Source organism: Pogoniulus pusillus, chromosome 16 (assembly GCF_015220805.1).
Source record: "Pogoniulus pusillus isolate bPogPus1 chromosome 16, bPogPus1.pri, whole genome shotgun sequence".
Classification (NCBI taxonomy): Eukaryota; Metazoa; Chordata; class Aves; order Piciformes; family Lybiidae; genus Pogoniulus; species Pogoniulus pusillus.
Window position 1 is genome coordinate 16,343,748 of NC_087279.1, and position 25,250 is coordinate 16,368,997.

General features: G+C 53.4%; 2 protein-coding genes across 3 annotated transcripts; both read left to right on the forward strand.

The window, feature by feature from the left end:
• The first annotated feature begins 1,187 nt into the window (after positions 1-1,187).
• On the forward strand, positions 1,188-6,599 carry SLC26A6 (solute carrier family 26 member 6). Its single transcript, XM_064156776.1, has 19 exons — positions 1,188-1,315; positions 1,619-1,758; positions 1,845-1,955; positions 2,201-2,373; positions 2,467-2,631; positions 2,759-2,911; positions 3,078-3,160; positions 3,255-3,402; positions 3,510-3,623; positions 3,731-3,808; positions 3,941-4,036; positions 4,159-4,265; positions 4,354-4,423; positions 4,582-4,674; positions 4,755-4,859; positions 5,382-5,558; positions 5,685-5,739; positions 6,027-6,148; positions 6,241-6,599. The coding sequence occupies exons 1-19, from the start codon at positions 1,188-1,190 to the stop codon at positions 6,262-6,264; spliced, it is 2,142 nt and encodes a 713-aa protein (XP_064012846.1). The 3' UTR covers positions 6,265-6,599.
• A 333-nt stretch (positions 6,600-6,932) lies between these two features.
• LOC135182546 (cytochrome b-c1 complex subunit 1, mitochondrial) lies at positions 6,933-15,570 on the forward strand. 2 transcript variants are annotated; one of them, XM_064156777.1, is made up of 13 exons: positions 6,933-7,092; positions 7,613-7,749; positions 8,186-8,272; positions 9,235-9,364; positions 10,065-10,263; positions 10,820-10,899; positions 11,047-11,162; positions 11,365-11,508; positions 12,095-12,255; positions 13,220-13,305; positions 13,777-13,865; positions 14,405-14,480; positions 15,353-15,570. In XM_064156777.1, exons 1-13 carry the CDS (start codon positions 6,939-6,941, stop codon positions 15,415-15,417), a joined length of 1,524 nt encoding a protein of 507 aa, XP_064012847.1. In that variant the 5' UTR covers positions 6,933-6,938; the 3' UTR covers positions 15,418-15,570. The 2 variants fall into 2 exon arrangements, with proteins under 2 accessions (XP_064012847.1, XP_064012848.1); XM_064156778.1 differs by having other exon boundaries at positions 6,949-7,092; positions 7,609-7,749.
• Positions 15,571-25,250: the final 9,680 nt, after the last annotated feature.

The following is a 25,250-nucleotide window of genomic DNA, read 5'->3' on the forward strand; positions in this document are numbered from 1 at the left end:
CCCAAAACAGGGCAGCAGACCAGGAGATGAGACTGATCAGCACAGTCCCCAAGATGGGGTAGCTCTGGGGACAGTGGCCACAGTCTTAGGTCTGCCAGAGCTGAGGAACTCAGCACAGCAGGGTACTAGGGGAACATGAAGGGTGCTGCATGGCAGTGGGACTGGGAAGTGGGCAGCTCCTCAGCAGGGCAGGAGGGAGGGCAAGAGGTAGGGAGCGGTGTCTCAAAGATAACAGGCTGCTATTAATAAATAGGAGGGAGCAGAGAGCACACTTGGCTGGCAGCACCTGACCAACCTGGGCACAACAGGTAGGAGACCTGGAGGCAACACTGGGAGTTGGGCTGGCACAGCTCTGGGTACCTTGTGAATGGCGTGTGGGTCCAGTTGCAGGTGGGTGAGCTTCTGGGGACCAGCTTTAGCCACCAGCCACATAAGGCCAGCAGGGTGGCAGCGGCTCTCAGCTCAAGCCCCAAGCAAGGCCAAGCTGTAGATCAGTGTGAAGATGCCACAATCCCTCCCACTGTCCAAGATTCACGAAGGGAGAGACTCTAGCCCAGCCTCGCTCTTATGTGCCCAGGGACTCGCTCTCACTCTGCAGTTCAGGGGGCTGGGGAGGGCACCAGCTGAGAGATGGTGAGCCTGTGACACGTGCTGGGGGTTGACATTCCTGGTCCCCTCATGTGTAAAGGGACAAAGTCTGCAGACAGGGTTGTGGGGTGGCCAGGCTTTGTTAGGTAGCTGTGCTGGCCTGCTGCCCTGGCTGCACTGTGGTACGTGGAGGAGAAGGAGGGTGGTTGGCACCGAGGTAAGTCCCACATAGGCAGGTGGAGAGGGAGGTCCTCCACCAGGGCAGCTGCACCCAGGAGGGGCAGATGGGGCTGGTGTGGGGCAGGAACAGGCAGAGCTGATTGCAGGGGCATCCACTCCCTTCCTGCCCACGCACCAGCTGCCTGCTGTTCTCCACCATGAGCTGCTGCCACCACTTCGGACTCCAAAATCTGGCTCACCTCTGGCCTCAAGGATGGTCCTGCACACCCAGCTGGAATGAGACGGCTCTGAGGGGCAAGCTGGGGTGGAAGAAGGGCTGCAGGGTGGGTAGGGTGCCAAGTGCCCTTGAGCATGGCCGTGTGGGTGAGCTGGCCCTTGCCTCCTTGCAGTGGACTTGCGCGTGAGAGGGACAAGCAGCCATGAGAGAAGAGATGGTGCTGAGACACCGGGCACCCCATGAAGTACTGAGCGAGGCTGCCCTGGAGGAGGTGGCACAGCGGAACCCCCCCCCAGAGCCCTCACTGTGCAGCTGTCTCCGTAAGACCAGGTAAGACTGCGCTGGTCAGGGGGATGTGCCTGGACCCTAACAAGCATCCTGCACCCTAATCCCACTGCCATGAAGAGCTTGACTCTGGCTGTCCCTGTCCCCATTCCTGTGGTAGACATGGTGCAGACCTGGGGATTGTTTCCTCCAAGCCCAAACACCTGTCCCCACTCTGTTCTCCTGCCTGGATCCTGTGGATGGAGCTGGGGTCCCACAGGATGCATTATTTCCAGTGGGGCTCTATCCGTCCCAGTGATGTCCCCAGCCCCCTGCAGCTGTGCTCAGCTCCTGCTCTTTCCCCATCAGATGCTCAGCCTCCACTGCTAAGTCCCTGATCTTTCGGTTCCTGCCCTTCCTGCGCTGGCTGCCTCGCTACCCAGTCAAGGACTGGCTCCTGGGGGACATCACCTCAGGATTCAGCGTGGGCATCATGCACCTGCCCCAAGGTGAGTGATGCTACACTCAGGCTGCTATGACATCCCCACAGGTTGGGGGCACCCTGTGACGTGTCTTCCTGTTCCTTCATGTGCAGGGCTTGCCTACGCGCTGCTGGCTGGGCTGCCACCCGTCACCGGTCTCTATTCCTCCTTTTACCCTGTCCTCCTCTACTTCTTCTTCGGGACATCCAGGCACAACTCTGTGGGTGAGCACATACTCCTATAGGGATGGTGGGGAGGGATCAAGGATAAGATGGGCAAACCTTAATCTGCAGCACAGAACTGCACATCAATGCTTGAGAGGGACTTTTTTTGCCTTTACTTTGCCTCACTAAGAAGCTGGTTGGCCAAACCAGAGACGAAGAGCAGGGGGTGCTATCTGAGCCTGTGGACCTCAAAGAGGACCTGGTGCTGACCTTGGGCTCTGTGCCCACACCTACCCTGTCCCCAGGCCCCTTTGCTGTCATCTCTGTCATGATTGGGAGCTTGACAGAGTCCCTGCTGCCCAGTGAGAACTTCCAGGAGTTTGTAAATGGCAGCAATGTGACAATCAATGAGGCACAGCGGGATGCTGCCAGGGTGGAGCTGGTGGCCACCATCACTGTCCTGACAGGCATCTTCCAGGTAAGGGGGGCCTAGCCTGGCTTGGCAGGGAACAAAAAGATGTGTGCCCCAGGGCCACAGGCTGTGGGTTATTTCAGCCACCTCTCCTTCCAGGTGATCCTGGGCCTCTTGCAGTTTGGCTTCGTGGTAACCTACCTCTCAGACCCACTGGTGCGCGGCTACACCACTGCTGCCTCTGTACATGTCCTTGTCTCACAACTCAAGAATGTCTTTGGGGTCTCTGCGGGTGAACCGTCAGGACCACTTTCAATGTTCATGGTGAGTGAGGGCTCACTGCTGCCTGTGGTCTCCTGGGCATTCACCTGTGGGGCACACAGAGACACCTCAAAGCCTGCCAAGGGGACATCTGCTTTCCTGACCTAGTTCCCTCCTCCTGGTCCTCTAGACACTCATTGAGATCTGCAAGAAGCTTCCAGAGACCAATGTGGGCACACTGGTGACAGCCATTATTGCCATGGTGGCCATCCTCATAGTGAAAGAGCTCAACCACAAGTTTGCTGCGAAGTTGCCCATGCCCATCCCCATCGAGCTTATCACGGTACCCAAAGCTGGCCCAGCTCCCTCTGGGGGCACAGACTTGGCGGTCCCTGTCTCCTCCAGGGTAGGGAGAGGTGGATGCTGCCAGGGTGCCTTGGTATCCCCTCCTCTTCCACCATGGTACCTGCACAGGAAGGCCTTGCCTCACTCCAGCCATCCTGCTCTAGATCATCGTCTCCACTGGCATATCCTATGGCGTCAACCTGAACGACAAGTTTGGCATCTCTGTGGTTGGCAACATCCCCAGCGGGTCAGCAGGGCTGGGTGGTGAGGCTGTCTGCACCAGGGCATCATGCTGTCCGCAGGACCCCTGTTGGAGCCCTGTCTTCCTGTCTTGGCTGTAGGTTGAAGGCACCTGTGGCCCCTAATGTCAGCTACTTTGGGCAAGTGGTGGGCAATGCCTTTGCCATTGCTGTGGTGGGCTATGCCATCTGCATCTCCCTGGGCAAGATCTTTGCCCTGAAGCATGGCTACAAAGTGGACAGCAACCAGGTGACGCTTCGACACTCAGGGCCCCTACCCTGGGTGTAAATCACACTTGTACTTCTTGCTGATGGGGGAAGGCATGGTGCTCCCCCAGCACTCATCTGTCCTTGCAGGAGCTGATTGCACTGGGCTTCTGCAACTTCCTAGGGGGCTTCTTCCAGTGTTTCGCCATCAGCTGCTCCATGTCACGGAGCCTGGTGCAAGAGAGCACAGGAGGCAACAGCCAGGTGGGTCTGGGCAGCACCACTTCCCTTCACAGGGCTTGACCAGGGACAAGGAGCACAGTGAGTGGTGGTAGGGCTCACTCCTCACTTTCTGCCCTCCTTCACCTCAGGTCGCTGGTGTCATTGCATCCTTGGTCATCCTAGTAACCATCCTGAAGATTGGGGAGCTCTTCCGAGACCTGCCCAAGGTACATCTGGTCCCACAGCCTCTGTGCCATGTCCTACCCCTGTGCCACTCCCATGCCAAGGTGGTGTGGCACAGGAATACACAAAGGCCTCCCTCAGACTTGCCATCAGTATTCTCATAGCTTTTCTCCTAGGCCATCTTGTCTGCCATCATTATCGTCAACCTCAAAGGCATGTTCAAGCAGTTCAGTGATCTCCAGACACTCTGGAAGTCCAACCGTGTGGACCTGGTAAGGTGCTGACTGGCTGTGGGGCTTTGGTCTTGTCCCTGGAGAGGATATCTCTGCCCTCCTTGAGGCTTGCAGGTGCCAGCAGTGAGGCTGAGACACAGCTGTCCATGTTCCTCCTCCAGCTTGTCTGGATTGTGACATTTGTGGCCACCCTTCTGCTGAACTTGGACATAGGCCTGGGAGTCTCAGTAGCTTTTGGGCTGCTAACTGTCATCTTCCGCACCCAGCTGTGAGTATCCTGGGGCCAGCTTCAGTGCTGCATCCTGAGGGCAGGGGAAGATCATGGTGACCTCAGTCTCTTGCTCTGCTTCCTGCAGCCCTCACTACTCCATCCTGGGACGGATCTCTGGCACTGACATCTACAGAGATGTGGCTGAATACCAGATGGTAACAGCGCTAGGGGGTGGGAGAAGAGCTGCCTGCAATGTGGGAGCAGGTCAAAGCACTCCTAGATGCTGTTCACTGGGGACAGTGAGCATCTGGAGGGAGAGAAGGGGAGCAGGGCACTCCATCCCAGGGGTAGCACCCTCCCCATCTGTCCCTAGGCACAGGAGGTCCCTGGTGTGAAGATATTCCGCTCATCCTCCACTGTCTATTTTGCTAACGTGGAGCTGTATGCTGAGGCCCTGAAGAAGAAGGTAGGAGAGCTGCCAGGTCATCGGTGCCAGCACTAAGTTGGCAGTGGTGTGCCTGGAGACACGGGGCTGTTATTCCGCAGAGCGGCATGAATGTGGACCGCCTGATCGAGAAGAAGAAAAAGGCCCTCAAGAAGCTGAAGAAACAACAGAAGAAAGCAGAGAAAGAGAAGGCAAAGAGGAAAAAGGTGCTTCCCTGCCGTGGGAGACCCTTCCAGCACCCCCCTGCACCGCCTTCCTGCCTGGCCCTGGCCCTCCTGCCCTTTCATCTGTGGGGCTCAGTGGCCCATGTGGGGCTTTGGGTTCAGTCTGGGTGAAAAGAGGCACCTGAGCAGAGCTGGGCCACGGTGTCACACCCAAGGCTGGGTGGGAAAATGAGGTCGTTAGTGATTAGGTGGTGGAGCCAGTGAGTCATTAGCCATTTGTTGAGTTAATCAGAATCAAGAGTGAGAGCAAAGGCTGACCTGGCGCCGGTGAACAAGCCCAGCAGTGGAGATCCCTGGGAAGAGGGCTGAGTCTTGGATGATCCGGGAAGAGCTCAGGGATAGGTTAAGGTGCAAGCAAGGCACCCACACCCAGGGCCACTCATTGAGAGCCTTACTAAGCCCCACCATGCTATGGGGCAGGTCAAGCCTGTGGAGGGGACACTGCCCAGCCAGGGGTGTTGCCAGCTCCTGTGCAGCGAGACTGATTCTCCTTCTCTCCCCTAGGACGTGCAGAATGGCCCAGGCGTAGCAGTGATCGAGCTGAGCAGCACGGAGAACAGCTCGCCCCCAGAACCCACCCTGCACAGCCTGGGGCTGCCCCAGCCTGACTTCCATGCCGTCATCTTGGACTTCAGCCCTGTCAGCTTCGTGGACACTGTGTCCATCAAGATCCTCAAGAATGTAAGGGGCTGGAGGAGCAGGCAGGCCGGCAGCCTCACCAAGTGCATCCCCAGGGCCCTCTTCGGGGTGGCCTGATGGCTGCTGCCTGCCGCTCTTCCTGGGCAAAACGGTTTGTGTCATTTACAGATCTTCAGGGATTTCCATGACATAGAAGTGGATGTCTTTATTGCTGGCTGCCCGGGTGAGGAGTTTCCAAACAGCTATCAACACTTCTGCTGAGCCTGCCCACCCCTTTGCAACACAGCTGCTGGCCATGCTCCCTCCATAATGTCTCCATCCCCAGGGTTTTCCCCAGGGGACAGACGTTACATGGACCCCGTCTGAGCCCTGCAGCCCCGTGCCAGGCAGCTGGAGCTCTGGTGGTGGCCCCAGTACGCTCTGCAGCACAGCAGGAGGGAGGCTGATCTGCAAGGGGTGCGGGGGGCTCAGGTGAGTGCCATAGCTTTGTGTGTTTCTCCCACCACACAGTGTCTGTCCTTGCCCAGTTGGAGCGCGGCAACTTCTTCAGCTCAACCATCACCAAGCACTGCTTCTTCCCGTCGGTCCATGACGCCGTGGTCCACAGCAGCAGAGAGCAACGCCTGCCCTCAGTAAGCACCCAGACTTGCCCTGGACCTGACCTCTCAATCACTAAGGCGGAGGGGGAAAGCCAATCTAATCCCTTTGTGTTTGTCCCCCTTAGGTGGACCTCAGCACCAAAATGTAGCTCTGCAAGAGGACATCTCCATGAGGAGCGGGGTGGGTGAGAAAGGTCTTGCCACTGTGATGGCACCAGCTCACTCACCCTGGGGTCTGGGCACCTTGTGTCCCCCCACCCCTTTGGACTCTGAGAGCTGGGGCTCTGTCCAGCTTGCGAGCTGCTGCAGGTCAGCATTCCGAGGCGCACTCGCACCTCGCCTCAGCCCCTGCACAATCTCTCCCACTGGGCCGGCCAATGGTTAGAGGAGTGGCAGAGGGACCCCTGGACCTAGCCAAGGGGTGTCCGCTCCCGGCAGCTGTTTGGCATCGTGAATTAAACCGTGACACGTTTCTCAAGCGTCACTTTATGGCACTTTCCTCAATAAAGGCGATCTCGGGCAGGGCCGCTTGGCTGTACCTTGGCACTGCTGGGCATTGGCCCGAGCCTGACCTCCCCTGCGGCAGCCTGGCACGCCCCCCGCCACCGCCCCGCCTCTAGCCGGTCTCTATCACTCTGGCCCTCGACGCGCTCCGCTCGGGTCGGGCTGCCGCCTGCCAGGAGCTCCTGCCCTCAGCCGCCTATGCGCCCTCCCGCCGCCAGGGTGCGCCGCCGCAGTCTGCGCCGCTGCACGCGTGGGACGCACCGCCCACCGCTCCGCCTCAAGAGCATGCGCAGTCCCACAGCCACCGCGCCTCCCGCGCATGCTCCGCACCCCGCGGCCCCGCCTCCCGCGCAGGCGCGCCGGGGCCCGGGCGGTCAGGCAGCGGCGGTGCCGGGGACACGATGGCGGCTTCCTCTGTGTGCCGGGCTGGCTGTGTGGCTGGGCGGGCTCTGCTCCGGGGCCCTCGCCCCTCGGTGAGTTATCGTGGCCGGCGGAGGGGGCAGAGGAAGATTGGTTCGGGGGAGGCCGGTCAGGGGAGCAGGAAGTCCGGCGCTGCCGTGCGGCTGCTGGGCCTATCCTGCCGGCAGGTCGAGAAGGTCACGGGGATGCGGCGGGCGGAGCGGGGTGGACAGCGGTCGCCATAGAAACCCCCAACCTCCGGAGCGGGGCGGGCCGACCGGGGGTCAGCGACGTTAACCACTTGCGGGGCTTGCCAGTAGCCTGCTGTCCCCTCCCCTCCTCCGTCCCGTACTGGGTTGTGACTGGTTCGCGACACCTTTTCCTCCCAGGGGTTTTCGGCCTGTTGGACACCTCAGGTATTGCCGAGAGTTCCCAGCCCTCTGCGTAACGAGCAGTGTGTAGCGGGAACTCCTCGGTATAGACGTGAACCAGCTTGTCTGGCCTAGCTCGGGTCAGCTGCGTGCCTGGCAGCCCGTGCCCTGTGGAGGAACGCTGCTGCTCAGCGGTCACGATAGCCTCGTTTTCTTTAGGCAGCTTTAATGACTTTGACAAGGAACCGAGGCGCTGCCACCTATGCCCAGACACTCCAGAATATCCCCGAGACCCAGGTCACCACTCTGGACAATGGTCTTCGTGTTGCTTCAGAGGAATCCAATCAGCCAACATGTACAGTGAGTTGCAGATGAGTTAAGGGTCTGTAGCTGACCTTCCAGCAGTGACAAACGTCTGTTTGAACCGAAGGTTTTGACAGAGACGCTATCACTTCTCTGTTAACTGGGGGGTATTAGTGTTGTGGAAGGCCTGGCCTGGCTTTGTATAAGTCTGTAGTCAAGCTTCCATGCTCACAGATGTTCTTAGCCTTACACGTTTTGTGTAAGGAGTGAGCAGCACATATACCTTTGGCAAAACTGTCAGAAGAGTTTGTGAAGCTGCCACATGAAATGCCAGAACATGTACTGGGAGCAGTTTATGGTGCTTGTTCTTATTTTGCTGCTGCTAGTGCAGTGTCTGTGAAGCAGACGTTTTGTCCCTGCCATTAAACTTGTGACATGAGGGTTGAATGTGCTGTTTGTTTTCTCTTCTGATAAGTGTGTGGTTTCCTGTTAGGTGGGGGTGTGGATCGCAGTGGGGAGCCGCTATGAGAATGAGAAGAACAACGGTGCTGGTTACTTCCTAGAACATCTGGCCTTTAAGGTGAGGAGATATGCTAGGTCTGACACAGGAGTGCATGGAGAGCTGTTCTAAATATTCTACTTCTGGGCTGTGCTCTCCCTTCGGAGGCTGTAGCTGTTAAGAGCATAAATTAGGTCATCTGAATCCCAGAGGCTGTGTGTGTAGTATAAAGGTAAACCTCAGAAGGTACCTAGTCTATATGGTGCTCATTGCTTGAATGTGTGGCAACTCACACGTGTGCATGGGTTACTGCAGCTCTTACTAGTTGCTGTTTTCCTTTCTAAAGGAAAAAGACTGTCAGTAATAAATGACACTGCGTCTCTGACGCTGTGGTTCCAATCCTTGGCTGTCCTAGCCACCTCATAGTGAAGCATGAAGTGAAGCTTCAGGTTAGCAGGCAGAGCACAAAGCTGGATTTTCCATAACTGTTTTGTTTTCTTAGTTTTCAGTTTGTTGGGCCTTTGTTTAGTAGACCAGCAAAGTTTAGAGGCACCTGTTCTTACTTTTCTAGTAATGTGTCTGCTGAACAGCTCTGAGGCTGAGTATTGCTGACCCTGTCCAGCCTGTGCCATCACAGGCAACTACACGTAGCAGGGCTTGCCCCTTAAGAGATGACCTCTGTATTAAAAGTAGTTTTGTGTATCTTTTCTGTCTGCTTCTGAATATTGCTGCTTGCATAGATAAAAACATGATTTAGTCTTATTCTTGGTTTTCTTCCATGGATGTGATCTTCAGAGTTGTCTTAGCATAGGTCATCTCCCTCTCTGCTAGGTCTCTTAAATCTTTAAACATACACCTTGACTGCCCAGAGCAAAGAAGCCAAGTTTTAAATTTGTTGCTTTCTGCACTTGTTTCTGGCTTTTATGGTTCATATGACAGGTTTTATTGCTTTAGATGTTAGTTGTTCTTTTTCTTGCTTTAGTTCTTCTTGAGAGGGATTTTTTTTTTTCATTTCATAATTCTGTCTATTTGTTTTCCTTCAGGGCACAAAGAACCGTCCTGGCACTGCCTTTGAGAAGGAGGTGGAGAGCATGGGTGCTCACCTGAATGGGTATACCTCGCGTGAGCAGACTGCCTATTACATAAAAGCCTTGTCCAAGGATGTGCCCAAAGGTAGGATGGCCAGTGGGCAAAGTCTGATTTGCATGTTAATCAAGTGTGTGTGCGTCTCTGACACCAGCAGCCTCTCTAACAGCAGACCAGGGAACAAAGTAACAGCCTAACAGTGAATTGGAGAGTCTAACTGGCAATTGAAGAGAGCACTTTTGTGACATAGTGCTTCAAAGACTGCAAGTTCATGTGTTCCTAAACCTAGATTTGCAAAACTCTTCTCAGGCTGCACTGTGTTGCTGGGAGGGAGTGCTGAGGGAGTCAGTAGTCCAACTGAGGTTGTTGATACCTACTCTTAGGCGTCCTCAGTGCAGCTGCTGCAGATCTTGCTTGTGCTCTGTACTACTATGAGCAGACTCCACCTGGGGCCAGTTTTGTCCGTAGGTGGTTGAGTCAAAGGGTTAAGTGTAAGGGTTAAGCATGTTTCTACAACGATAGGACACTTCTGATGTGCTTCACCTTCTGCAGTTGCTGCCTGCTTTCTGCTGGGAGTGATGCTTGGCAAGCTTTGGAGGCTTCACGCTAAGCTACCCTGGCTTGTCTATCCCTGGTGCTGTGGGAGTTGATTTCTGCTGCATCTCCTCCCCGGCGTGGTTTGTTGCTCGCTCGTTGTGGTGTCCTTGCTGCCTGTGTCTTTTCCTCTTTCAGCAGCCCTGGGTAGCAGCTGGGCAGCAGGATTGCTAACATAAGAAATGTGTTGCAGTTGTAGAGCTCCTGGCTGACATTGTGCAGAACTGTGCTCTGGAGGAGTCTCAGATCGAGAAGGAACGGGGCGTCATCCTTCAGGAGTTGAAGGAGAATGACAGCAACCTGACCGAGGTCACCTTCGATTACCTTCACGCCACAGCTTTCCAGGGGACTGCACTGGCCCGCACTGTCGAGGGGACCACAGAGAACATCAAGTGAGCAACAGGGTGGATGGGTTCAGTCCTTGGAGTGCATGACTGCTGCTTCTCAGTAGTGGTGACTGCATGAGGAAACAAGTCTCTACCAGAGGTGGTCTACCCTGTGGGCTTCTCCTTGTATCCTGTGTTCTCCCTGTTAGTGCTGGTCAAAATGTAATGCTGCACACAGTCTTTACAGTCCCCCTCATGGGATATCTGAGGTTGGCCTAGGTTTGAACATTGTCCCATTAATTGCCAGTTTGACACCATTAGAGAAGTCAAGAGCTGGAAGTGCTCATTAAAGCAATGGCCTTGAGCATGCACACCTGCTAGCATGCTAGTAACTCAGGATGAATTGAAGTCTATCCTTAATTCTCCATCTTGGCCACCAGTTCTCTGTGTTTGGAGCACAGGGAAAGTGCAGATGGTGCAGTTTTGCTTTTAAAAAATATTGTTACATTGCAACTAAGAATTGACAGCATCACTGCTGTCTCTGCACTGTGAACTTCTGTCTCCTAAGGCTCTTACCTCTCCTGCTCACAGATGCTGATATATGGGTCTCTCTTCCTTCTAGGCATCTGACTCGAGCAGATATTGCTTCCTATGTTGATAGTCACTTCAAGGCACCTCGTATGGTCCTGGCAGCTGCTGGAGGTAAGTTCTAGGTCCTTGTGATTCTAGAAAGCCTGGGTATTTTCAACATGGTGATCAACCCCCTGTCACTCAATGTGTAATGTAAAATCAGCTGATTTTGTTTAACTGAGCTGGTTTAGGCTGCAAATTTCCCTTTCCTCTTGCCAGGTGTTTCTCACAAAGAGCTGGTAGATGCAGCTAAGCAGCACTTCAGTGGAGTGCCTTTCAAGTACAAAGAGGATGCTGTGCCTGTCCTCTCACGCTGTCGCTTCACAGGGAGTGAGGTAAAGCTGTATTGGTCCTGAACAAGACACAGTTGTTGCCAATGGTGGTGTATTTGAGCAGCTGGTTTGTGCTTAGTAGTCTGAGACTCTTCAGCTGGGATAATCCCAGGCGCCCCACTTTGTCCCTTGGCATTGCAGCAGGCTGCAGACAGAGCTGCAGTGTTCATGGAGTTCTTCCCTCTGCTCCTTGGTTATTTTCTAGATCCGTGCCAGAGATGATGCTCTGCCTGTTGCCCATGTTGCTCTTGCTGTGGAGGGGCCAGGATGGGCTAATCCAGACAACATTGTCCTCAATGTGGCTAATGCCATCATTGGACGCTACGACCGTACTTTTGGAGGTGGTAAGGTAAGAGACTTTTTTGAGTGTGATGGGAAAAACTTGGGAGCCTTTGAATGTGAAGTGTTGTGGAGACCTTGGGTGAACGTGCTTTATGGGAGACTGTTGTGGTTAGCTTCCAACAGCAGAGTGGTTAGGAGTCTGGAAAATAAAATAGAGTAATCAAGGCTAATCCAGGACAGGTGATGCTGGCAGACAAACTGAGCCTTCTCTGCTATGTTTAGAAGAGGTTTAGCTGATGAATTCTCAGCAACTTTATTCCTACCCTCATGAACTAACTGCTCAGTGAGGGTGGTTAACTGTGTTAACCCCTGGTACTGGGAGACTTTGCACTTCCTTTCCTTGCATACCAGCTCCTCATCTGCAGCTGGACATGGAAATGATTTTGCTGGATGGACTCCCAGGCCATTTGTTGTGGCTTTCCCGCAGTGAGTCTCATCTGTTGACCAAATGAAGGGTCTAAACTAAGCATTTCTTCAGTAAGGTATTCCACTCTGTCTTGTCTGTGGTCTGTGTGAAAACAGCTCAGTTGGAAAGAATTTGAACTGAGGAGGCTGTGAGACTGGAATGGCTGATGGTATCCCCTCACTTTCAGAATCAGTCCAGCAGGCTGGCTACGCTTGCTGTGGAGCACAACCTCTGCCACAGTTTCCAGACATTCAACACCTCTTACTCTGATACTGGCCTCTTTGGGTTCCATTTTGCTTCTGATCCTCTGTCCATAGATGATATGATGTACTGTGCTCAGGGGGAGTGGTAAGTACATCTTCAGTAAAAATTCATGTTGAAGATCTAACGCTCTTGTGGAGACTAAGCTGGTGGGAGGAGCCTACTAAATCTTCAGAGAGATGTGCCTCTTTATAAACTTCTTGTACCTTGCATTCTGGTTAAGTGGTCCAGTGAGTGGTTTCTGTAAATGTCTTAGGATGTGGATTTTGAGGAGCTATTTTAATCCTTTGGGGTTCCCCAGGTCTTTTGTTCATGCTTCCAAGTATTAGTACTGAGGCTTTGGGGTTTTTCATCTACAAGTGAGATCATTCCTTGGAGACAAGGCTTTCCCAGGTGCCCAAAAGATGCATCTCCATTGTCTTGTTAAGCCCGAGAAAACCAGGCAGACTTCCAGTCTTTTACACTGTTGTGTCGTGTCTGATAAATGCCCCACTTCTGGAGTCGTGCCAATGCTTGGGGGGCTTCTGTCTGCCTTACTGTATGTATGTAATGGTTTGAGGCTATGTCTGACATTCAGAGACGAGCTGCACTGTGTTTGAAGCATGTGGAGTTAGCCCTTGCCCCAGAAACGTTTGCAGTTGGCAGGGGGGAAGGGATTTAGCAGCTGGAGTCCAAAGAGGCTCTGTGGAACTGTCTTGTTCTCTCAGCATCAGTTTCCTTAGTTGCTTGCCATGCGTGGGAGTATCTGCCCTGCCTTCCTTCTCCTGTGATAGCTGGCAAGCTAGAGCCAGCAGCAGAGCTGCTTAGACCTTTGTGACTGTAACTCAGTGCATAACTGCTGGATGATACCTCCTGCCTCTAAGCTTGAGCCCTTGCCTCCCGCTGCTCCGTGCTCCCCAGTCTTTAGCTGCTCTGCAGCAATCAAGAATGAATCTCAAGCCAACAAGACAAGCAGTGTTGATAACAGCTTAGGCCTGGGGAGGAGTTCACTTTCTGTCTGACCAGACAAACATTTTTAAGAGCTTTAGTGGTCTTTCCATCTCCTCTCCAGGATGCGTCTGTGCACTAGTGCCACAGAATCAGAGGTGAAGAGAGCCAAGAACTATCTCCGAAATGCTCTGGTGGCTCAGCTGGATGGTATGTTCTGGTTTATGGATTGACCACTGTGCAGCTTTCAGAGAATTGCCTCTTACTGTCTCCGCTGGGGAGCAGGAGCTCAGCTAGGTATTGCAGTAGTACTGGCAGGCACCAGGCAGAGCTTTCTTGCCTCTGCTATGCATTCCTCCTACCACACTATCTGACTCCAGCCTGCTGTGCTCCAGGCTAGCTGTAAACTTAGTTGCTCTGTTGCTGAGAGTAACGTACTGCCTGATGAAGTTAGAACTGAGACCCTCAAACTGATCTGTCTTGGCCATGGCACTTTGGAGGTGGATGAAGCAATCTTTGTATTGCTTACTTCCGGATGGAGCTGCTTAGAGTGGTAACTACAACTTCATGAGAAACCAGTTTAACAAAGAGTTTCTTCTGTCTGCTCTGGGTGACAGTCAGGCTGTGTGGTTCTGGAAGGCTTTCTGCTGTGCTGACCACATGATCTCTTTCAACATCCAGGTACTACACCAGTGTGTGAGAATATCGGAAGCCATCTCTTAAACTACGGACGCCGCATCCCCCTGGAGGAGTGGGATGCCAGGATTGCTGTATGTATCCAGTTGTTTTGGTTAGGGAATCTTAAGTATGGCTGTTTGGTGTCAGCATTTTCTGGCCTTAGCTTGCTGCAGTAACATGAGGCTTGCTTCTGTCTTAGGCTACCCAGAGTCTGGGCAGTCAACTCACTGACTGATAGCAATATGTTAGAATCTCTGGCATAGACTTGGCATATCCTGTGTCCCCTGATGGCTCAGTCCATCCCAGGAAAAGGCCATATGCCTGTGTATAAGTAGAACAACTTGAAATTAGTTCAGCAGGCTCCATAGAGGTGGCCAGCATCTAGCTTTAGTGCTACAGTGCCTTGGAAGGCTTTGGATTTTGGGCTGCAGTGCCTTCTGTATCCTGAGAAGAGTGTACTGTATGGAATATTAGCCATCCTCAGAGACAGGAGCTGAGCAGGTGTTGCACATGGCCCCAGAGCCTGACTGCCTTTTAAATGGTGTTGATATGTAATGGCAACTGTAACCTCCAACTTTGAGAAATGCTGTCTGCTGGGGTGGGCATTAACTAACTGCTTGATATTTATTAGGCTGTTGATGCAAGAATGGTGAGAGATGTCTGCAGTAAATACATCTACGACAAGTGCCCAGCAATTGCAGCAGTTGGTGAGTAGCATGTGGCAGTTTGTATACAGTAGCTCCAAAACCAGCAAGGGGTCAATAGCTGAGCCAAAATGAGCTGCAGGCAGTTTTCATGTGTCTGTTCTGGCCTCCTAACCACTCTGGTCCTTTGCTGATGCCCTCTTTCCCTTGCATGTGAGATGTGTCACACCACATTTGCTGAGAGATCAGACCTGCAAGGTGATGGAGACAGTGGCAGTGGCCTGCTGGATGTCCTTCCACCTCTCTACTTGCTGTGGAGCCATGACTAAGATTGGGAGTTCCATGGGTTGGGTGTGGGCCCAGTGGTGTCTGCCAGGTGTCCTTACCCTGAGGTCATGGTGGTTTATGTAAGGGAAGTGAAGGGACTTGATTCTCTTGTGCTGCTCTGACATGTCTGTCTGGCCAAGGACAAATTCCTCTCAGAAAACCTGCCTGAGCAGCTCAGCTCCATTCTGCTGCCTCCTTCCTGTGTGTGGTGGATTCCCCTCCTCCATGCAGCTGTTTCCTCTGGCCTTCAAAGTGGAGCTGCTTGGAAAAGAGAGACAATTTCTGAACAGGAAGTTGCAATGAACTAGCCAAAACTCCATGCTTTGGTGTGTCTCCCTGTGTTTCATACCTGTGTGTGGACCTGTACTGAGCATTATGCAGGAGTGTGAGAGGACAACTTACTGTGAGGAAACAAGTAACTGTTTCCCTGTCAAGAGGGGGGGATCTGCTGGTTTTCCTGATGCAGATTTGAGCTGTGATTGCCTGGGTCTGTGCTTAGCTGCTCTGGTTCATGAGCACAGTTTGCTCCAAATGCTTTAAGACCATGGGAAACCGTGTGGGTATTTTAGCTACTGTGCCTCCAGTGACCAACTTCTGTTCTCTCTCAGGTCCCATTGAACAGCTCTTGGATTACAACCGAATCCGCAGTGCCATGTACTGGGTCCGTTTCTAGGACGTGTCCTGCGAGCTGGAAATAGTGAAGCTGTGGACTGTAACAGGCTCCCTCTGGATCTGAATGTCTTGTGCACGAGGGGCAAGAGGAGTCCCATCAAAATGTCTCTCTTCTTGGTGTTAAATGTATAAAAATAAATATGTCTTACATGGAGCTGGTTCTGCTGGGAGTCAACTGTCTCTTGTTGAGTCATATACATAGATGAGATCTTGAACTGATCTCTCTTTATTTGTTGAGGCTAATATTAGAATCTTGTCTGTATGTCTGCAACCCTACCTCCTCTGTCCTGAGATGACAGTGTCCTGCTTCAGATGTCTTGACTTTGGTCTGTTTGAAGGAAGTCTTTCCACTGGTACAAGGCTGCCAAGGTAGCTCTAGGTATTCCCACCTTGCCCTTCTGAGTGGGCAGCAACATGGTCAAGCTTGGGCTTGTAGCAGTGCTGTTTGTGCACTAACGACCAAAAGGTCCTCATCTGAGGTGACCTCTGCTCTCGTGTTTGTCAAGGACATAAATCTATGGAGAGTTGCTCCTTTTCCAGCCCCTGGCCTGGCTGTTTGTGACCCTTGTGTTGGAGTGGCTGACTCTGCAGTAGGGGTGATTTGTGCAGCCCCTCTCTCCCTAATCAGTTATAAGCAAAAAATGGTTGGCTGAGTTCCCATCACCTCCTGAAGCTGGTGATCAGCCTGGCTTTGCCTGATGCTGCCTCTGTATGGCTGAAACAGATGTCTCTAGAAGAGTCAGGATGGTATGAGGAGCTGGAGCTGTTGCTAGGCAAACATCTTCCCAGAGCCTGTGTAGGGATGTTTTAAGCTTTCCAGTTAGCTATAAACCAGCTCAATAATGAGCAGTTTGTTGAGTGTGCTGTATATTGGTGTTCCTCTTGCAGGTGAGCCTCCTCCTATCCAGTCAGTCTTGGCTATGCAATAGCTGAGGAGCCTGGAAGGTAAGCTTTAGGTGTGAAGAGTTGAAAGAGCTATCCAACCCATTCTGCTTTTCCTTGTGTTAGTCTGGTTGGTCTTCCCTTGGGAAGCTGAACACGGAACAGAAGGGACGAAACTGAGCAAGGAGGATGTAGAAAAGCTCCCCACCAGGTGGCACTAGCCTGTCACAGCTATCCTTGGAAGCTGTGAGATACTCCTGTTTAGTTTTTGTCTGGGATAAATCTCCCTGGGATTCTCATTTAATTTCCAGGTGCTGCCCTGACAAGTGGGATTTAAAAATAGTGTAAAAGTTTCTAGGAGTTAGTCATTACGCTTGAGACTAATCCAGTGCACTGAATCATTTGTGCTGAATCTGGATTCTTGAGGAGAGAGTCGGTGTGTCTGAACTCATTGCATACAGCAGGCAAGTTTGAAACTGTTAAGTGTTCTTGATGTAATTTGGGTTTAGCCATCACCACAAGCTCTGGCTCGTCACAAGTGCACCGAGGGCTGAAAAACTAAACAAGCTCATTTAACACCCCAAGCTATGTGTAGCCAATAAATGATTGTCTCTTGATTTTTGTGGCTGCAATCACACTGTAATCCTCTTTTGTCTTCTGTTGCTCTATATTTTGTTCCCCCAAGGTGAGTGTTTTGCAGTTGGTGAGAAATAGAAAAGGAGATGTACATCCCTGCTTTGGCATTTCCTTCAAGTTTTCTTCTCTGGAGGTATCTTCTGGGGAATGGTTGTCTTCCTTGAGCAATTCCCCAAGTCCTACTGCACTGCTTTGTACTAGGCACAGATTCAAACCTCTCTGCAATTGCTGCTTTCCAAATGGCTGTTTCTCTGCAAATGCAGCAGGCTGGCTGTGCCAGGCAGTGTGCTTCCAGCACTTCAACAAGGACTAACACCTGCTCTCTCCTGACCAAGAAGCTGCAGCTCTGCAAGGATGGCTGGTTTATGCAATGTTAGAAGATATGCTGTGCTGATCTGGACTAGGAACCGTGCCCTGCTGTGTGGCATTGGATGCAGGGTGCTGTTGGGTGCCTGCTAGCAGCTGGGAGTTGAAGCTGAGCTGTGTCCAAGATGCTGGCACCTTCTGGCTGCAGTTCCAGTGGCACTCTGCCTTGTAGTACTGGTCACATCTGGGTGCTGGGGCGAGTCATGCTTCCAGAAATATGGGTGTCTCACCAGCTCTGCAGTGTTGCTTTTCCTTTGTGAACAACAAACAGCCAGACTGGGAAATCTCAAAGGCAGGGAAGAGAAACCCATTGAGGAGCAGTGAGTGTTACTTCTTGGCAAAGCCAGCCATGCTGTGAGCCTCAGTGAGGGACCTGGACCCATAACCTGGAATTGGTGCAGTTGAGCATTTGGCAGCTGAATCCTTTGTTGTCAGAGGAACTGAAGCTTTAATCTCGTTGACAGGTCTCTTGCTGTTGAAGCTGTGCAGATGTGCTTCTGCTCCACCTCAGCAGTCTCAGTCCAGGGGAACCTAAACTGGGAAATGCCTGGCACAATAGAACATTGATCCTCAGTGTTCTTTCTGAACCTTGAAAAAGTGAAATCGGTCACTAGACCTTTCTGCTCCCCTTCCTGCGGTTTTCACTGACCATTGAAGGGCAGTGGTGGTACCAGAGGGGGGAGTTGGAACCATCCCTGGAACTGGGCAATTTCACTGAAACTGGAGATGGCCTGGGTGACCTAATAAATCTGTTTCCTGGCTCCTCAGACAATACAGGATTGTTCAGCAAGGCTCTTTGACCAGTCTAGTTTTCAAAGGCTTAAGTGTTTTATTTTGCTACTTCACTTGGAAGGTTACTTGGGGTCCCATTAGGCTCTGCTGATAGATTTAGCCTGGTGTATGAATTGGCCTTTGCTCCCTCTTCTCCTGCATGGTGCAGTCTTATCCTCTCCCAGTGAAGTTGTTCCCTCTTTGAAGCTCATGCTCTCCGCCTACCTCTAGGCAATTGCTTTCCCTTCCTGACAGCTTGGCACTCTGTCTCTTGGCTGGAAGAGAGGAGGATTTGGAAAGGAGGATACTGTGCATTGTTAGGTGCACCCTGCACAAGGCTCTGCAACGCAACCTGTGCAGCACTTCAGTGGCTTGTTCCCACCATACAAAGTTACTCCAAGTATGTAAGATCTAGCAATGAAAATGGGGAGTGGTTCCTTAGAGACCTGCGCTGAGTGCCCCAGGTTTCCCTAAGCTCCACCAGGAAAAGCTGTTGGTACCCCTAGTGTGGTGCCGTGGGGCCAGGGCAGATGTACTGGGTGGATCTGCTTTTGGAGGAGGCAGCCTCTTTGATATGTGAGCTGCTTGTTTGAGATTCGGGTGCTTGCCAGGAGAGGGGCCACAGCAACCAACTGTCAGTAGGTGCCTCGCCTGAACTAATTACCTGCCCTGGAAAGTACAGTTGATACTAATCATAGGTGCTGAGCCAAGCCTGTCCTCAGGGGAGCAGGGAGCTGCAGAAAGGCTTTAACAGAAATTAGAGTCTTGGAGCTGTGCTGCTCTTTGATACCAGAGAGCTTTTGAGAGGAGAGCCTGCTTCCCTCCATGCCTGCTTCCCTCCATGCCTGCTTCCCTCCATGCCTGCTTCCCTAGCACTCTCCTGCTAAGGATGGTGAAAAATGGGAGAAACAACTGAGTGGGGTTTAGAGGACAGGACAGAAGTGCAGCACTGCTGGTGTCTTGTGTTGCTGGAGCCTTGTGCTGCTTGGTCCCCTTGGTGCAGGGAATGACCAAGGCACCAGCATGGCTATGATCAGGAACCTCTTCCCCTTGCCAGTGCCTGTATAGTGTGATCTGCTCAGAGGGTTGAGTTCTTCCTGTGATGAAATGTTGCCCAGTAGGGCTGCAGGACTGCTAGAGTGAGGGTAGTACCTGACGCTTGGCATCACAGGCTTGTGCTGGCCAGGCCTCCTGTTCTTAACCTTGCCCTTTTCTAGACCAGGAGAGAGGAATGGTGAGTGGCACTATCCAGATGCCTATCCAGAAACTTCATTTCCTATTCTGAAAAGGAAACTTCATCTAAAGCTTTAGTGAACTCATTGCATGGAAAAGCAAGGAACAAAGGACCCATCCAGGCTTGACTGCCAGCTACAGCCCTCCCTGTCTGTTGAGAGACATGAGATTGAGTGGGGCACAACAGCAGGACCTGCCTTTGTCTCAGCTGTCTTCAATGGTTTGTCTGGTAGGGGTGAGTCTGAGCTCTGAACACCCTCATTAAAAGCTGCTTTACCCCACACACTGTCCAGGGAGAGTAAGTGGTTCTCACTTTTCCATGCAAGCCTCTTCTTTCTAGCTCTTTCCCCTTATATGTGATCTTTCCCTAGGCTCCGAGGTTTGTAGTGGGGCTGCCAGGCTGGCACTCAGACTTACTGCCCGTTGCTAGAAATGCCCAGAACAGCCAACAGAAGTGTGCCTGGAGGAGGATCATGCCCAGATTTATCAGGTGAGACATCTAGGAATGGGAAATGGAGCTGCTGGCTTAGCACTCGGCTGATGGGACTGGCAGCTGGGGGAGGTCCCAGCCCAGGTCTGTGAGAACAGGAGAGAGGGTGTTGATGAGTATAGCACCTGTGGTGGATCACCTACCACGTTCTCTGGAGACAGTACTTCTGTCCAGGGTGCCAGCATCCATTGCTGAGCCTCCACCTTCCTAGTTCCACCAAGAGGCTGCAGTGTGCTGTGGAGCATTGGCTTCTGGGTGCTGCATTGCCCTGCTGTGGATGTGAGGGTTGGCACTGGGTGCAGTGTGCAGAACAAAGCTGCTTGGCCGCATGTGCTGTCCTTAAGCCAAGTGTTCTGTCAGACAACTCCAGTGCTGTGTGCTATCCTCTCCTTTGTGTGTAAATTGTATTCAGGTAGGTGCTTGGATAATTCTCTAAGGGGACTGTGCTGCTAAGCTTTTTGTTTGATTTAGGGAAGAGTGAGCTGACTCTTCTGGAGGGGGATAGCTTCTTTCTTATTTGAGTGTTTCATCTAGGGAGTTGAAGTTGTGTTGCTTTGGGATTTAGGATTTGTTGCAAGGCAGCTTCAGAAAACTGTACTCTGAGCTGCTCTGGGTACAGCTTAGCATCGTGCGGAGCTGTGTATATCAGAACCGTGACCTCTCTATTCAGACCACACTGCCCCTGAGCAGTGTTTGTGCCAACTGAGAAAAAGACTTGGTGATACTGATGAAACCTGTGGGGTGTGTTTTCCAGATAGGGATCTGTGGAGCAATAATTGCCCATGGACACAGCAAGTGGGGCAGGCTTGGTGTGCAGTGGCTCTAGGAACGAGCTTCTGCCCAGCTGGCACAAGGATGCCCTGGTGTGCCAAGGCACACAGGGTGTGCCTTTTGGAAGAGATGATGAGTGAGCATGCTTCAGCCATGGGCACATGGGCCCCAAATGCTGGTTCTATATTTCCTCCCCTTCCTTTGATGGACTGCTGCAAAACTGGAGGTCCCTGCTGGCCCTGGCTGCTTTCTGCTCTCCTACTTCCCCTGCTTTGTTTACAGCTGTTCCAGATGTGCAGCACTTGGCAGGAGCCCCTGTGACACTAGAACGCAAGTATCTCGTTTTGCCCTTGCACGCACAGCGGTGACTCACAGGTGACCTTGCCCTGGCTTTGCTGGGGAGGACAGAGAAGATGAGGTCCTCATGGATTCTGTGGGTGGCAGGAAGTATCCTGTACTCTTCCCTCCTCGATGGCAACAGGGCAGGGTGCAGAGGTGCTGGAGATGTATGTTCAGGAAGGAAACGGTGCTCTGAGAGCCCTCAGTAGTTGTTCCTCAGGGAATGTGCCATGTGGGTGCAGACTGTACCCCATTCCCTGCAGGACCTGCGCAGTTCAGCCTTCTCCCGGAGCCTGCAGCATCCTGTCTTGTGTCTACCACCACACGTACGTGTCCTTCCACCCTGTGCCAGCCTGGTGACGCGGCCGTTCGGCTCGATGGAGATATGAAGTAATCCTGGAGGGGGGTCTGGGGAGGGAGGAGTTCCCATGGTGACAGACAGCAATTCACCCGACGGGACAGGGCGGGTGCTTCGTCCTTTTTATTCTTTTCTTCTGGAGCCGGGCACCCAGCCAAAGAGCTAAAGGAGCAGTGGCACAGCCTCGTGGGGGCGAGCTGCGAGGACAAGTCTGGTCTTGTCAACTGCTCGAATCCCTCTGAAGCATGTCCCGTCCCCCCCCTTCACTCCCCACATGTGCTCCCAGCCCTTCCTGCAGCCTCTGTCCCTTGAGTGCTAACCTCCCTCTGCCCCCAGCTTTCTTGACACTGCAGCAGACTGATGAGCAAACATTTATCACCCTTGCTGTGGACCATGGCTCTGCGTAAACCATTCAGTGCAGGGGAAGGTATGATGGTGTCCTGCTGCTGAAGGAGCTGCTGCTATCCCTGTGCCTAACACTCCAAACTTCCAAAAGCCCCTTCTTGGGAGGCTGCAGAATGACCTCAGTTCTCCAGTGGTACTTACACCCCTCCGTGCCCCTGCTTGTCCCAGGCAGGGCTCCTGCCGTGCCTCGGTGCAAGCTGTGCTGTTCCCTCCCCGATGAAGCACATGTCAGTGGGTGCCTGCTGGGTCATGGTGCCGCCCCCCCGCACGTCTCCCATCACCCCTCGAGTGTGGGCGATGCTCCCCGTGGCTGCATTGGGTGCCCCTTGCAAAGGAGTGGCCAAGCCTGGTGAAGAGCAGGATGGGAGCTGTTTCATGAGCCCTGCCAGAACTTTAGACAGAGCTGCAGGTAGTTTTTGGGGGGTGTTGGTGCAGATTGTGAAACACCTGAATAGAGGCAGAGGAAGCATTGAGCAACCACCTTGGTGTCCCAGCTGCCAGAGCCACATCCCAGATGTAAGAGCAGAGAAGTGAGAGGAGGATCGACTGAGAGAGTAGCAGTAGGCAGCCTTTTGCTGGCAGAGGGGCTGTGGGAGAGCTGTCTGGAGAACTGAGGTGGACAAACTCCCTCTTGGGCAGCTCCTGGGTGGCTGCCTCTTGCAAGTCGAGTGCAGGCTGGCATGCTGCTTTGCCAGTGCTGGCTGTGCCTCTGTGGCTCAGCAGCAGGGAGTCTTGTGCACAAGTTGGGGGTGACTTGTTATTTGCATCTCTTAGGAAGTCAATGTCCATCTTCAGCAAGGCCTAGTGTGGCAGCAGGGTCCTAGGATGGCAGACCAGTGTGTCCTGGCTTCCATGCTTTGAGCCTGGGATAGGGGCCCCTGAGGGCAAACTCCTCAGACTCACAACTATTACTCTTGGCAACGCTCCTCCCCTGGGAATACATCTGCCTGAGCCAGTGCATCGAGCAGGCATCTGCTGTTGCTGTTGGAGGGAGGAGCTCCTGGCTTCACCATGCTGTGTGAACCCCCTGCACGGAGCAGCTTCTTGCAGCACAGCTGGTAGCATCCCAGGAACGGCTGCATTTTCCCACACACGCGTGCTGCCTTCCTGCTGTTCCTCCTCCCTGCCTGGCAAGCAGTCATTGTGTGACTCTGCCACTGCACTCCTCCCCCTGACGCCCCTTGCCACGCTGCTGCCCACTCCCGCAGGGTCTCCTCTCATAGGTCTCCAGGGCCCATGGGGACTCCCATGGTCAGGTTAGACTGTAAGTGGCCTCGTGGCCCTGGGTGCCATGCAGGGAGCCAGGCAGATGCTGTTTCCCTGTCCTGGGAGGGAAGAAGGAAGGATGGGGAAGCAATAGCCTTACAGTGCTCATCCCCCTTTCATGGGGTGCAGAGGTGCTGTGGGGTTTGAGAGCTGGTGGGCAGCTTGTCCTCGCATCTATTAAGATCTGCTGTGCTGTTGGCATGCACCATGGCTCTGCAGGGCTGGGCTTTGTGTTCAGGACTCCTGCAGATGCCCCTGATTACTGGCCCTGAGGTCAGATTTGAAGCAGAGACTGGTGGTACCATCCTGCCTGCAGTGCTGGTGAGTATTCCTGTCAGGTCTTTGAGTGCGATACTGGACTCCTATGTGCCACTTTAGCTCCCTGGAGCCACAGTGCACATCCTGCCCTGCCCTTGGAAGCTGAGTTTGGTGCAGAGTAACAGACACTGATGACAACCCCCACCACCCAGTGGTGGCTGAGCTGCCTCATGTGCCCTCGCAGAGGAATGCTGGAGAGGGCTTGATGCAGCCAAAGATGCGGCATCTTGGCGTTTGCAGGTAAAACTCTCTTCTTGCCTTCCCTGGTGCTGCAGAGAAGCACCATTGACCTGGCCTTGCCCACAGCTACTCTCCCAGGGTCAGCTGCAGGAATGCCACCTTTCAACTCTGCATTGCTTCACCTGGCCCAGGGCAGTGCCCTTGGGGAACCCCACTGGGTGCAGAGGGTGAGGCAGGCAGGCTGGGAGGCACCGGTGGGTGCTGGCAGGCACGGGCTGACTGGGCTGCCCAGCATGTTGAATCAAGCTCTGCACACTATGGACCCAGCCTGCACATGCCACGGGCTGGCAGCTGTTCCTCGGCTTCCCTTTATCTTCCCCTTCCTGCAGGCATCCGAGGGGAATCCACTCCCTCTGCTTTGCCAGCCCCTGCGCTTGCACCCTGATGGGTCTCTGAGTCCCCCTTTGGGCACCCAGAGCCTGCCTGTGCCTCAAGCACTGCTTGCTGCTGCCTGCACACCCCACTGCCAGGGCTGGGCCAGGAGAACCTTAATCCTCTGTGCTCCGGGGCAAGCAGTTTGTCTGCCCTTGGGAAGAGGCAGGAGTTTCCCTCCTGCGACAATATGTGCTGGGCTGGCTGGAGCAGCTCCGGGGCGTGTGCACTTCGTGGGGTACCAGCATGAGAAAAGCAGCACTGGCTCCACGCAGAGGTGCTGGGTAAGCCTTGCTGCACCCAGCTCCTGCATCTCCAGCCTTGAGGACAAGACAGGCTTCTTTTACAGAGCCTGATCCCTGCTGTGGGGCCAGGAGTGAAGGGGAGCAGCTCATGCCTCAGTCGGTTGGGAAGCCGAATTCCTGTGGGATCAGCCAGGCTGCATGGCTGGTCACATGTAGCATGGTCACAGCTGCCTGCACTCTACTTCACCCTGTGTCCCTGATGCACAGCCCTAGCCACTGCTCAGCGTTTCTGGGCATTGATGGCATCACCCAAAGTCCAACCATAGGATGCAGCTGAAGAAGGTGGCCTCTTAACTGGAAACTCTCAAGCCTTAGTAGTGCTGCTTCCTCCTCAACCCGTTGTCATCATCCCCACCATCACCTTTTCTTTCTGGTATGCTGGCTCTGTGCAGTGGCCAAGCGCCACTGGCCCTTGGCAGAGCCTCAGAGGTGCCTGGCTTTCCACTCCCTTGCTGTCCCAGAGAGCCAGCCTGGTCCCTCTAGTCAAGCTGACCAGGGCTGCCTTCTGCCTGACTCAGACAAGGAGGAGGTTACATCCCCATGGTGTCACTGTTCCCTCCCTGAGCCCTGTCTGTGAGGACAGCAGGGCATGGCTGCAGTCCAGTGCAGCTTCGTGAGACACTGGTGTGTGGCCGTGCCGGCAGCAGCCTCCAGACACAACAGTTTACAGGCAGTAAAAGCTTCCCATCCTGCATCAGCTGTGGAAGAAGCTGGGGCACACATCTGTCTCACAGGGAGCCCTGGTGTGGGGGCACAGCAGTCTCAGCCCCGGGCTCTAGCCTGGCTGCAGAGGACCACTTGTTCCACCATCTTTCAACCATTAGACCTTCCCTGCAGCTGCCCCCCATACCTACTGTGCTCCCCACAGCTGAGAGCATCCTCCTCACTTCTGGTATCCTCAGAGCCACTGGGCAGAGGCCAGCACACCAGTCATAGCTCCCCCATGATATGTTACTTTGCTTCCTTTTCCTCCAGGGATGTGTTTTTGGACAGCAGAAGGATGAGGACTGTTGTGAGGTGTCCACTTGGTCACAGAGGAGCTGGGAGTTTGCTGTCTGCTCCCTTTGGAAAGCACAGCCTGG

Bases quoted from the DNA above. Each gene is read 5' to 3' on its own strand.
- LOC135182546 (XM_064156777.1), top strand. From the start codon at position 6,939: ATGCTCCGCACCCCGCGGCCCCGCCTCCCGCGCAGGCGCGCCGGGGCC. The intron at 9,365-10,064 runs GTAGGATGGCCA...AATGTGTTGCAG, and splicing joins GTCCAAGGATGTGCCCAAAG to TTGTAGAGCTCCTGGCTGAC. The intron at 11,509-12,094 runs GTAAGAGACTTT...CCTCACTTTCAG, and splicing joins GTACTTTTGGAGGTGGTAAG to AATCAGTCCAGCAGGCTGGC.
- SLC26A6 (XM_064156776.1), top strand. From the start codon at position 1,188: ATGAGAGAAGAGATGGTGCTGAGACACCGGGCACCCCATGAAGTACTG. The intron at 1,956-2,200 runs GTGAGCACATAC...CCCTGTCCCCAG, and splicing joins ATCCAGGCACAACTCTGTGG to GCCCCTTTGCTGTCATCTCT. The intron at 4,675-4,754 runs GTAGGAGAGCTG...GTTATTCCGCAG, and splicing joins CTGAGGCCCTGAAGAAGAAG to AGCGGCATGAATGTGGACCG.